Consider the following 11,601-nt stretch of genomic DNA (forward strand, 5'->3'; position numbering starts at 1 on the left):
AACTCATCTGACTGGATTCTTAAATCCAAAAATGACTGCCCAGTTCATACCACCATGAAAATGAGTCTGGCAATCGGTGGTTGCCATTTTTAATCTCTCTTTAAATATTTTAGTGATGTCTGAATGGTCAGAACTTTACATAGACATCACCATATGTCCCACAATGCATTCAAACTCCCCAAATAATAATGTTGTCTAACAAAAACAAAACTGACATTGACCCCTTTTATTGATATGTTCCTTTAAATCACTTAATATGTCGTGTGTCATATTCGGTTGTTTAATCCGACGTCAAGCACCACCATATATGGAAGGTTATGTACTGTTTCCGGGTCCAACGCTCAACAAGATGCTGTAAGCAAACAACTAATAATGCTAACAAACGCTCATGGCGAGATGAAAAACTATCGAAAAAAAACGATCCTAACCTTTAGTGCATACTGCTAATAAATGCTCCACTTACATATGCGATGGGAGCAAACAGTGCTCATTCAAGCTGTCTAACCCTGCTTGAAATGAATAGATGCGTGGACCCGGAAACGGTATTGCTTACGTCACCACTAAACAACCAAATAGAGCCCAGTTTTTAGGATCACGAATTAAATAAAAATCTTATTAAATATTCAAAAATGTGTCGCATTATCGAAGTGAAATGGGTTATGAATGCCTTTTTGTGTTGACGTTCAGCATTGCTTTAATACCGTACACCAACAACACTCATTTCTATATGAAAGATTTTGATTAATCACCAGTGTTTATTCACATCATGCATTCATTCATATCCGTTCATCATCAAATGTGAAAATTTAAATACAAACTAATGAGGAGGTGGTTTAAGAGAGCGACAGATCTCGTAAAGGTATGGAGATGGGAAGAAATTGGTTACATCTGGATCATTTGACCTTCATTGTGACATCACTGGAGTTCATTAAGCACCAGTCGACAGCACTCCCCCACTTTACCTGGATCAGAGACGCTAGCGTATTTCGAAATCTGAGATTTGACACCTAGAGATCGTGCGAGGTCCTTTGCGGTGCCGTCTCCAGCCACTGTGGTCCCCAGTGCCACCAGCAGCCTGAAGACAGCCTCTCTGTCCAGTACCACCTCTAAGATAGTGCTGGCCACTGACAAGCACTGTGCCTTAGCTTCAATCTCGGCCGGTTGACCGTACAACCTTCCGGCGTAGTTTAGCACCAAGGTAGCCAGCGCAACATGGATGTTCTTGTTGCAGACAGCCCGGAGGTCGCCGACCCGGGAGAGGACAGCGTCCCGTTGACCCAAGAGGAGGGCGCGCCCGTGAGACCCCGAGAAACAGTTACACAGCGTGCGCAGTGCAAGCATTTGGTTTGCAGGCCTGCCCTCGGGTGACATGAGACCCAGGAGATGGTTACAAAGACTGGCACCCTCGGTCCCACCGCAAAGCTGGGCATTGACCTCAGGATGGCGCACAGCCAAACGCAGGATGTCCAAAACAGGAAACACAATATCTGAGAATTGAAAATGATAAGTTGAGTGGTCTTAATTTGCTTTAATGTTTTTCTAAAGTATATTGAATAATGAATTCATCTTTAATGAAATAAACAGCTTTGTCTGTTTAGATTCAATATCTTACCCTCTGGCCAGTGGCTGGCTCTCCAGAGAACATTGATCTGCTCTGCGGTGGGCTGTTCCTTCCTCTTCAGATCAGTAACTGTGAGCAACAGCTTCTCCAGACTGACTAGTGCTGCCTCGCTCAGCTTGTGATCTTGAGGAGCGGTGTTGTTTAGCTCCTGAAGCTTACCTACACATGACATTAGGGCAAATGTCATAGAGCAATAACAAGTATAACTTTACTGAATAAGAAGGATCCTCTTTACAGGTGGGTCAGGGTAGACCCACCTAATCACAAGCTTAGAAACCCAAACCTAGTTTTGTGGGGGTTCACCCAAAAAATTTCATTCTGTCACCATTTACTTTACCTTTTGTCATTTTGAAACCTGTATTACTTTATTTCTTTGCAAATCACAAAATACGATTTAAAAAAAAAAATCATTGGTTCTCAAACTTGGGCTGCCAAGATGGACCCAGGGAGCCACATATAGTGTGGCATTTTATGAAATATAGCAATATTTCAATACTTTTATGCAATCAAAAATCAGAAAATAACACCACCAACCAAAATAATTGATGTTCCAGCATTGTATAACTGAATATTTTGGTTTAATCAAGATTCTAAGTTTAAGATTCTAAGCCTTTATTTTGGGGGCCGCAAACACAAAATCTGTGTAGATTCACCCTACACAAAGGGGGCCTTACAACGAAAACCACTGATGTGTGTAACAGAAAACCGATGGTACCCATTGACAATCATCTATGTTCTGCAGAATAAAGAAAGTCATACTGGTAACAGAACTATCATTTTTGGGTGAACTATCCTGTTAAATCATTATATTCTGCTATAAAAGTGTCACTTACTGAGAATCTGAGTGGCATTAGCCTGTTCAAACATAACACCATCCGTACTGGGGAAGTAGATGTTTGTTGTAACTTTCTGGAGGGAGGAATAGGCACTTCCACCTGAAGTGAATTGAGAGAGATAACAGTGTGTATAGTACCTATACATACAAACATTCAGGGGGGCTACAAGTTTGCATATAGTTACATAAAGGGTAACTAATAATAATGATTTATGGCAAAAAATGAAAATCATGAAAAATGTTTTTTGAGAAGGACAGATTATGCACATTACTATATGATATTTTACCAGTAAAAGGATCAGCTACTCCGGAAGGCGCTGTGCCTGTGGATCCTGACCCAGGTATATATCTGCCCCCTCCTGCACAAAACCATTCACTCTTATTAAGACTACAAACATTTGGTTGAATTTTTAAGTAATATCATGCAAGCAACAGCGTACCTGTGAATGGATCTGCTCCAGATCCCTGGCTGTCGCTTCCTGACCCTGGGATGTACCGCCCAGCACCTGCGAACAGAAGATTTACAGTAGCATTCACATCACTGAACACACCATGTTTGACGAACTAAATGACAGTAACCCCAGCAGAAATATTTATTGCATTTATATTTGTAACTCTTTTATCCACAGCGACTTTCCAGGTGCGCATTTGATCAGTTCATCATTCCCTCAGAATGAAACCTATGATTTTATTATGTCTAAGCTACACGTTTAAAAATTCAATGTGAGTAATTCACCTGTGAAGGGGTCTGTGGAAGTTGAAGGTGCTTGTCCCAGAGTGTGGCCTTTAGTGTTTTCAATGATGAAGTTTGCAACCTGATCCAGGAACATGGGACTCAGGTCATTCTTCTGTAGAAAGTTGTGCGCGGTCAGCCAGGGGTCCTCCATCAAATTGTAAGGAAGCTTCAAGGCTGGACCGCCTTCATTTACATCGATGGTGAAGACGAAGTCATACTCCTTTAGATAGAGGGAAATAACTTGGGCTGTAACACGACATGAGCAAACTCAATGCTGAACATTACATTGTAGGTCACGGCTTAGAAATAGTGTCAACTGGGTGAAATGATAGATTTAAAGTGACAGTCCCCCCAAAAAGTCCTGTCATCATTTAGTCTCCGTCTTATTTTTTCAAATCTGTATGACTTTCTTTCTTCTTCAGAACACAAAAGCAGATATTTTTAAGAAAGTTGGCAACCGAACAGCGCCGGCACTCATTCGCTTCTATTGTATGGATACAAAACCAATGTAAGTGTATAGGTGCCGGTTACCAACATTCTTCAAAATGTATTATACAGGTTTGAAATTATGAGAGGGGGAATAAATGATTCATTTTCATTTTAGGGTGAAGTACCACTTTAAGAGAAAGGTGGATTTAAATGCCGCATGAATTCTTCTGAGGTCTTCCCAGACAAAGTGTCTCACCTTGCCCTCATACATCACCCGCTTTGAGCTCTGCTGAGAAGACCCGCCCACTACATCTCCGATCTTCACCCAGCGCTGATCGCCCATGCTCCACTGATATGCCTCAACATTTGAATCCTCCTTTATTAGTCTTGTTTGCCCGTCACGATTCCCTACAGACATTATGTGAGGATATAGTTAGAAAATTCTTATTTCCCATCCACAGTGCCAACTTTATCAAACACACAAATCTCTTTACCTGGTTCATTCAGGTGCTCTTTGCCAGGTAGGTCCTCTATCTTAATGTCACCCAAGTCGCCGGTCTTGGGGTCAATGATGGCTTTGGAGAGCTCATCTTCGAAAGCCTGCAGGTCTTGAGCGCTTGCAACACGCTCCTCGATCTCAGTAAACACGCGGATTGCACCATCGCTGGAGACAAATGTGAAATGGTCACGTAAACCTCTAATAAATAGCAACGTGTTTACATTGTTAACTAACCGTGGTTGTTAACATGGATTAACCAATGAGATGCAATGGAAAAGACATGCACACCTGGCTCCAACAGCAATGTCTCCATTAGGCAGAAGACAGCAACACCATACGGACTGAGCAGGTAGACGGATAGTCTGACAACATTCCCCCTTCCTCCAGACTCTGACTGTTCTGTCCTCTCCTGTGCTTACGAAGTCTAGAATAAAGGAAAGAAAAGTCAAATATCTTAATATGAATGTTTATTTTGCCAATCTACCTAAATGGCTTTAAAGAGTAACTGCAGGGATTGTTCACTTAAAAATGAAAATTCTGTTATTTTTTATTCATCCTCATGTGATTTCATGCTTTCTGCAGAACACAAAAGAATATATTTTGAAGAAAGTTGGTAACCAAAACAGCGCTGGCACTGTTTCACTTCTATTGAATGGATACAAAACCAATGAATGGCGCCGCTTCTTTTCAAATAATATTATTCTTCAAAATATCTTCTTTGGAGTTGCAGCAGAAAGAAAGTCATACAGGTTTGAAATGACCAGAGGGTGAGTCAATGATGACAGAATTTGGATTTTTTTGGTGAACTATCACTGACTATTGACATGTTTCAAAGCGTTTGACAAACAGAAAGTGTCCAAATACTTATACGTTGCACATCATGTCATATCAACAAAAATGTGACTTTTATGTTTTGATATTTTGAGCTTTTGATTTCTCATGCATTGAATTTGATTTCCCAAATATTCTTTGAAGCGTGTAAGAAAACTAAAGGCAAGTACCTTGTCCATTAGGGAAGACAGCAATGCTGTAGATATAGTTAGTGTGACCGTAGTAAACCTGCACACATTCCCCATTCACCATCCACCGTCGAATGCTCGCATCATTGCTGCAGGATAAAAACTCCACCTCATTTATCACCGCCAGACCTCGCACACAATCCTCATGACCTGCAGGACACAAGAGACACATTTTACCAAGTCCATAGACATTGCTATCAAAATTACTATGAATGGTGACACTTCTGGACATCTGTAACCATCCCTAAGAAAGAACATCTTTTTAAAAAGCATTCGAGATGTCAGATGGTCCACTGTACCAGTGTACGTGTTTTCACAGCGTCCGGCTTTCCACAACTTGATCGTCTTGTCAGCTGATCCCGAAAGCATTAAGCCCTGCTCCGGCAAAATAACCACAGCCCATACAGCTGCTGTGTGTCCCTGAAGAACACCAATTACAGAGAAAGAATAGCAGTCAGCTCTTTAGCGCATACTCACATTGTACTCACACTGACTGCAGACACTGTACGGTTATGTATTGGCTAAGTGGTTAGAGGATGGCGCTAACAACGCCAAAGTCATGGGTTCGATCCCAGGGATTGCACATACTTATAAACAAATGTGTAGTGTGATGCAATGCAAGTTGCTTTGGATAAAAGCATTTTCTAAATGCATAAATGTGTGTTCTCCCTCTTAAAGGGCCAGCGCAGAAAAAAACGCATTTGTGAATATTAAAGGAGTCGATATCCTGAACAGTGTCTGTTCACCTGTAAGGTCATCATGCACTTTTCACTGAGCCAGACTTTGGCTGTTGTGTCCCACGAGCCGCTCAGTAATGTTCCAAACTTGCCAGCGGAGAGTGTGCAAACTGTGGGCGCAAAGAAACAGCACAAATGACAAATGTATCTTACATTTTCACCTGCCATGCAAATGATGTTTTATTTGTTGTGGACGGTACCTGTGTTTTTATGACCCTTGAGTGTAAACAGAGGGTCCGGCCGGTCTAATGAAAACACACAGATGTTGTTGTCGTGTCCTCCGGTGGCAATGAGTCCTCTGGGATACGTTTCATTGGGAGCGATGATACACACACAAGACACAAAGTTGGCATGGCCATTCATACACTGCATCTCCATAAAGCCCTTGTTTCCACTGCAGAAAAGAAAACATACGAAGATATGTATTAGCTTTTTTGACATTGTTTATGTAATTGATGAGAAAATTATGAATTAGTAAGTTATGATTGTTAATTTATTTAAAAACGTAACAATATTTATACACGATTGATGTACGTTAATCGTAACGGAAATGAGCTCAAGTGAATTTAACAGTTAAATGAAACTGAGTGTTATACAAATCAGTCGCTGTCAGGAAACAAAACTGTCAGTTTCGTTTTCAGTTTTTCTTCAGAGTTTCGATTTCCGTAACTAACATAATACATTTCTTTGACAAACTATGATGTACTTTAACCAGTCGCCTTAGCAACCGAGGCAAACTTAAGTCAACTAACTCAGACAAGCAACTAAAAGATCCGCGGTGGCTAGAGGAAGCTGATGAGATGTACCTTGAGTCTGGTACCCAGACCCGGGCGGTTCGGTCTCTGGACACGGACACGAAGGCTCCGTCGGGATATGCGGTCGCGGCGAGACCACGCACATCCATTTCATGCGCTGGGAGCGAGCAGCGCAGTCTGTATGTATTACTGCCAGCCATTATTATTGATGAAGAGTGAATGAAAGAGCGAGCGCTACACTGACACAGCAACACTACGCATGCCGCATGACGGGAAAACACGCGACAAAATAAAAGTCCCCAATTTAAATAATATAATCCCACAGTGACATTTTGCAGTATAACGTGAGAAATATATTTTATAATATTTTGTATTTTATATATTATTGGTTTGTTTATTTTTTAGAATTGTTAAATTGTACATTTTGCACGTAGAAAAATAATGATGACTAATATTAGACGAAGGACTTGTATTTATTATATGAACTTCACCCCGGAAATGCATGGTGGAGCTGCTTTGTGTCCTTTTCCTATGAGGTGAACAAATAACAAACATGTCCAGTAATAAGAGAGTAGCACTTGTTTTTGGAGGCTTCGTTACAGCCGTCGCAGTCGCGTTTTATCCTATATTTTTCCATCCACTCTCTCACGCAGAAGACTACAGTAAGTATTTCTCATTATTACTCTTTATTAGTTTAAATACTTTTAAGTATGCAAAAAATTATTGATCATGTGCTATTTTTCTTGAAAAAAACAGCATATGCTGGATTATGTATGTTTTGATGCTGGTTTGACCATCTTAAACAAGCTAAGAACCAGCACTGCACATGACCATTTTAAACCAGCTCATGACCCTCTTAAACCAGCTCATGACCATCTTGAACCAGCTCATGACCATCTTAAACCAGCACATGACCGTCTTAAACCAGCTCATGACCATCTTGAACCAGCTCATGACCATCTTAAAACAGCTCATGACCCTCTTAAACCAGCACATGACCGTCTTAAACCAGCTCATGACCATCTTGAACCAGCTCATGACCATCTTAAAACAGCTCATGACCCTCTTAAACCAGCACATGGCCGTCTTAAACCAGCACATGGCCGTCTTAAACCAGCTCATGACCATCTTAAACCAGCACATGACCCTCTTAAACCAGCACATGACCGTCTTAAACCAGCTCATGACCATCTTAAACCAGCAAATGACCGTCTTAAACCAGCTCATGACCATCTTAAACCAGCATATGACCGTCTTAAACCAGCATATGACCGTCTTAAACCAGCTCATGACCATCTTAAACCAGCACATGACCGTCTTAAACCAGCAAATGACCCTCTTAAACCAGCACATGACCATCTTAAACCAGCAAATGACCCTCTTAAACCAGCACATGACCCTCTTAAACCAGCACATGACTGTCTTAAACCAGCACATGACCCTTTTAAACCAGCACATGACCCTCTTAAACCAGCACATGACCCTCTAAAACCAGCACATGACCGTCTTAAACCAGCTCATGACCATCTTAAACCAGCACATGACCGTCTTAAACCAGTACTGTAAAGTGAAAATTTACCCAAAGAACTTACAAATCATAGTATAGCCTTTATTTCGTTGGATAAATGTCATTGTATAATAGTCAATTATTACATTGTATTTACATTTAGTCATTTAGCAGAAGCTTTTATCCAAAGCGACTTACAGAGAGTTCAGGCAACAATAAGCGATATGTCATACAGGAGCAATAATTCAATACAGTACCTATGAAAAGTATTCGCCCCACTTCGTTTAAAAAAAAAATATATATATATATATATATATATATGTTACTGCCTTATCTTAAACTACTTTAAATAAATAAAAATTACATTAATCTACAATCCATGCACAATGATGACAAAACAAGAAAACTGGTTGGTGACAACTTTGCAAATGAATTAAATGTTGATACTTGAAATTTAGCTCCGAAGCATTAGTTTAGTTGTTGATGTATCAACACTTCGAGTAGAGTCAACCCTTTGGCAAATTCAATTGAATAAGTATGATTTGGAGCGGCACATACCTCTCATTACAAGGTGCAACAGCTGAAAATGCGTATCAAAGTAAAAACCAAGACGTGAGGTCAAAATAACTGCCAGTAGAGCTCTAAGACAGTATTGTATCAAGACACAGATCTGGGGAAGACTCCTTAAAACAATCTGCTGTATTGAAGGTCACAAAAGCATGTAGCCTCCATGAATCCGTAATGAAAGAGGTTTGGAACCACCATATCTCCTACTTGATCTGACCTGCTGTCCAAACTGACCCATCGATGGAGAAAGGTCTTGGTTAGGGCAATGAAAAGAAACTGATGAACACTCTGGTTGAACTTCATGATCATATATACATATGGGACAAACTTACAGAAGGACAAACATCACTGCAACACTCCACCAATCTGGGCTTTATGGCCGAGTTGCCAAACTTGAATCTTTAAAACTGTCAGAAACGAGATTCTCTGATCTGATGAATCTTAGTTTCATGCATCATTTCTGGAGAAAACCAGGCACATCTCAACACCTGTACGATACCATCTCAACAGTAAATTGTAATGGAAACAGCATCATGATGTGGGGTGTTTTTCAGCTTCAGGCTCTGGGGCAATTGGCACTTTTTAGTTTTCACATTATTGTGCATGGAGTGTAGATTAGTGTATTTTTTTTATTTAAAGTAGTTTAAGATAAGGCAGCAGCATAATAAATGTGAATAAAATGAAGCGGGATGAATACTTTTGAAAGGCACTGTAGATGCTAATACAAAGTTCCTTCTTTCAACAAAACCCAAAACACTGCCTGTTAAGAGAAACTTAACTTTTTCTCTCATTTGCCTGTCAAGTATTCAAAGAAGATATGGGTTTTAAGTAGTTTTTTAATATTGTGAGGGATGTGGTTGATCAGACTGAGTTTGGAAGAATGTTCCACCAGGAAGGAGTTGTTGAAGATGTGTTTATTTATTAATTGTAACAGTAAATATTTTATATTTATAAGAATCTACTTTGTAACATAACTGTAATGAAAAGCAAAACTTGCACACAATAATACACTACAAAAACTATACTATGCTATATAATATAACTATAACTTTTCTTTATCTTTTACATTTTACAATATTAAAAAAAATATTCTGGAATATTATAAAGTACATTATCATATTTTATATTCAATGTAACCTGGACATCCTGTTCCGCTTTGAAGTGTTTAATTTCAGCATTTTCCTTTTACTTGCAGTTGCTTAGTCTGAATTTGTGTCATTTTTTTACAGAGCAGGTCCAGAAGATGAATCGAACAGGAATCAATCAAGCAGATGTGCAGCCTGTTGGTAAGTCACGTCACTCTCCTTTAAAGTGTCTCTGTATGATCATTCTGCATTTTATTTAATTAAAAATTATTGTTTAACAGACATAAGCTTTGTACATGTAGGAATTATATGGTCTATATAACTGTCATTTATGTGTCTTATTGGGATTAGGTGTGAAGATCTGGTCTGATCCCTTCAAGCCAAAATCATGATCCCAGTAATACATGTAGAGATGGAAACTGGATGAATGAAAATGTGAGGATTCACATGTCATTCACTGCGGGGGAAATGTTTTGCAAGAGATATGCAAACAATAACTCCCTATTAAAATAACTACCATACACCTGTGTGCATTGAATAAAAGTATATTAATGATCAAAGCGAGAAAAGTTCATCAACAAAATAAAAAATCTTTGTTTATTTAATCAATCAGCACTTAACATTTCTGTGTTTATTAAATGTTATGTATTTATCGATAATAAAAATGCATTTTGAACTCTTCTGACCGTTTATATGTATTGTTCAAATAATGTCCACTAGATGGCGCACATCACCCTTTAGAACAGTGGGCCCTGTGGACAGTGGTAACAATATGGTTGAAAAGATTAATATTAACTGGGGTCATAGTATGACACAATTGGGCATGTTCTGTGTTTACATTCCTCTTGCTTACACAAGTGCGAAATGTTTCAAATATATCGGACACCACAGCTATTAGTCTACCTGTTTGTACATTGGAGACCTCTGTGTATAATACATTTTCACTTTATTGTAACATCATGTAAACTCAGTTCTGCTTTTGTTATATCTTTGTTTCTCTTACCTGATCTTAATTAGATTTCCTTTGTTATTTTGGCTCTGAAAGTTGGAAGAGGCCTTTCGCCCACAAAAGTTGCTAAACGAAATCTGTAACCTGAGAGCAGCACACCTCAGCCAGAACCCTGTGCCAACTAACCAGTCTGGTTGTCATGGCAACAGGACTGGGCCAGCACCTGTGCATCGAAGCCCCCTTTTTTTTGCTTTGTGTGCACGGGTCCAGTGAATAAGGTCAACACAGACTAAACCTGAAGTTAAGGAAGTAGTCTTTATTCAAAAATATCATGTAAAAGCTCAAACAGTGAAACAGTTTTCAATGCATAATTTTCCCCATACGGTTTTTGGACACTTAAAGTAATGGTTCACCCAAAAATGAAAATTAATTTAGTCACCCTCGTCATTTCAAACCTGTATCAAACTGACTTGCTTCTTCAGAACATGCACAAAATGAGATATTTTGAAGAAGTAACAGAACAACGGCAGCACTCGTTTACTTCTATTGTATAGACACAAAACCAATGCAAGACAATGGGTGCCATCACTGTTCGGTTAACAACATTCTTCAAAATATCTCCTTTAGTGTTCAGCGGAAGAGAGAAAGTCATACAGGTTGAAATGACAACAGGGTGAGTAAATTATCTGCGAATAAGTGCACCAGGAAAACCGTATGAACTTTGCATTACTTTATTAAAGTGTTAATAGATACAAACAGCATGTGTCAAGGAAATGTCTTACACTGTACTTAGGTTACAGATGTGGAGATTTGTCCATGACATTTTTCCAGTTAGAAATAATGCTGGCGAGGAAGGAAAAGA

At 39.4% G+C, this 11,601-nt stretch overlaps 2 protein-coding genes across 2 annotated transcripts; one reads left to right on the forward strand and one right to left on the reverse strand.

Moving 5' to 3' along the window:
- Positions 1 to 731: 731 nt before the first annotated feature.
- Positions 732 to 6,891, reverse strand: plaa (phospholipase A2-activating protein). Its single transcript, XM_056749476.1, has 14 exons — positions 6,683 to 6,891; positions 6,077 to 6,270; positions 5,886 to 5,986; positions 5,439 to 5,559; positions 5,122 to 5,289; positions 4,409 to 4,544; positions 4,116 to 4,285; positions 3,878 to 4,029; positions 3,193 to 3,412; positions 2,897 to 2,962; positions 2,744 to 2,815; positions 2,455 to 2,556; positions 1,613 to 1,780; positions 732 to 1,487 (listed from the first exon to the last, which is right to left on the reverse strand). Exons 1-14 carry the CDS (start codon positions 6,829 to 6,831, stop codon positions 916 to 918), a joined length of 2,391 nt encoding a protein of 796 aa, XP_056605454.1. The 5' UTR covers positions 6,832 to 6,891; the 3' UTR covers positions 732 to 915.
- Positions 6,892 to 7,130: 239 nt separating this feature from the next.
- smim20 (small integral membrane protein 20) lies at positions 7,131 to 10,471 on the forward strand. The gene is made up of 3 exons (XM_056750617.1): positions 7,131 to 7,293; positions 9,935 to 9,991; positions 10,142 to 10,471. The coding sequence occupies exons 1-3, from the start codon at positions 7,185 to 7,187 to the stop codon at positions 10,180 to 10,182; spliced, it is 207 nt and encodes a 68-aa protein (XP_056606595.1). The 5' UTR covers positions 7,131 to 7,184; the 3' UTR covers positions 10,183 to 10,471.
- The last annotated feature ends 1,130 nt before the right edge of the window (positions 10,472 to 11,601 follow it).

This window comes from Triplophysa dalaica, chromosome 1, assembly GCF_015846415.1.
Source record: "Triplophysa dalaica isolate WHDGS20190420 chromosome 1, ASM1584641v1, whole genome shotgun sequence".
Classification (NCBI taxonomy): Eukaryota; Metazoa; Chordata; class Actinopteri; order Cypriniformes; family Nemacheilidae; genus Triplophysa; species Triplophysa dalaica.

What these genes read in the sequence shown, in the direction of transcription:
- plaa (XM_056749476.1), bottom strand. Translation starts at nt 6,831, where the DNA reads ATGGCTGGCAGTAATACATACAGACTGCGCTGCTCGCTCCCAGCGCAT. An exon ending in AGTGCATGATGACCTTACAG is followed by an intron (nt 5,560 to 5,885) that starts GTGAACAGACAC and finishes GGTGTTCTTCAG; the next exon opens with GGACACACAGCAGCTGTATG. An exon ending in CTGTGAAAACACGTACACTG is followed by an intron (nt 5,290 to 5,438) that starts GTACAGTGGACC and finishes TGTGTCCTGCAG; the next exon opens with GTCATGAGGATTGTGTGCGA.
- smim20 (XM_056750617.1), top strand. Translation starts at nt 7,185, where the DNA reads ATGTCCAGTAATAAGAGAGTAGCACTTGTTTTTGGAGGCTTCGTTACA. An exon ending in CTCTCACGCAGAAGACTACA is followed by an intron (nt 7,294 to 9,934) that starts GTAAGTATTTCT and finishes ATTTTTTTACAG; the next exon opens with AGCAGGTCCAGAAGATGAAT. An exon ending in AGCAGATGTGCAGCCTGTTG is followed by an intron (nt 9,992 to 10,141) that starts GTAAGTCACGTC and finishes TATTGGGATTAG; the next exon opens with GTGTGAAGATCTGGTCTGAT.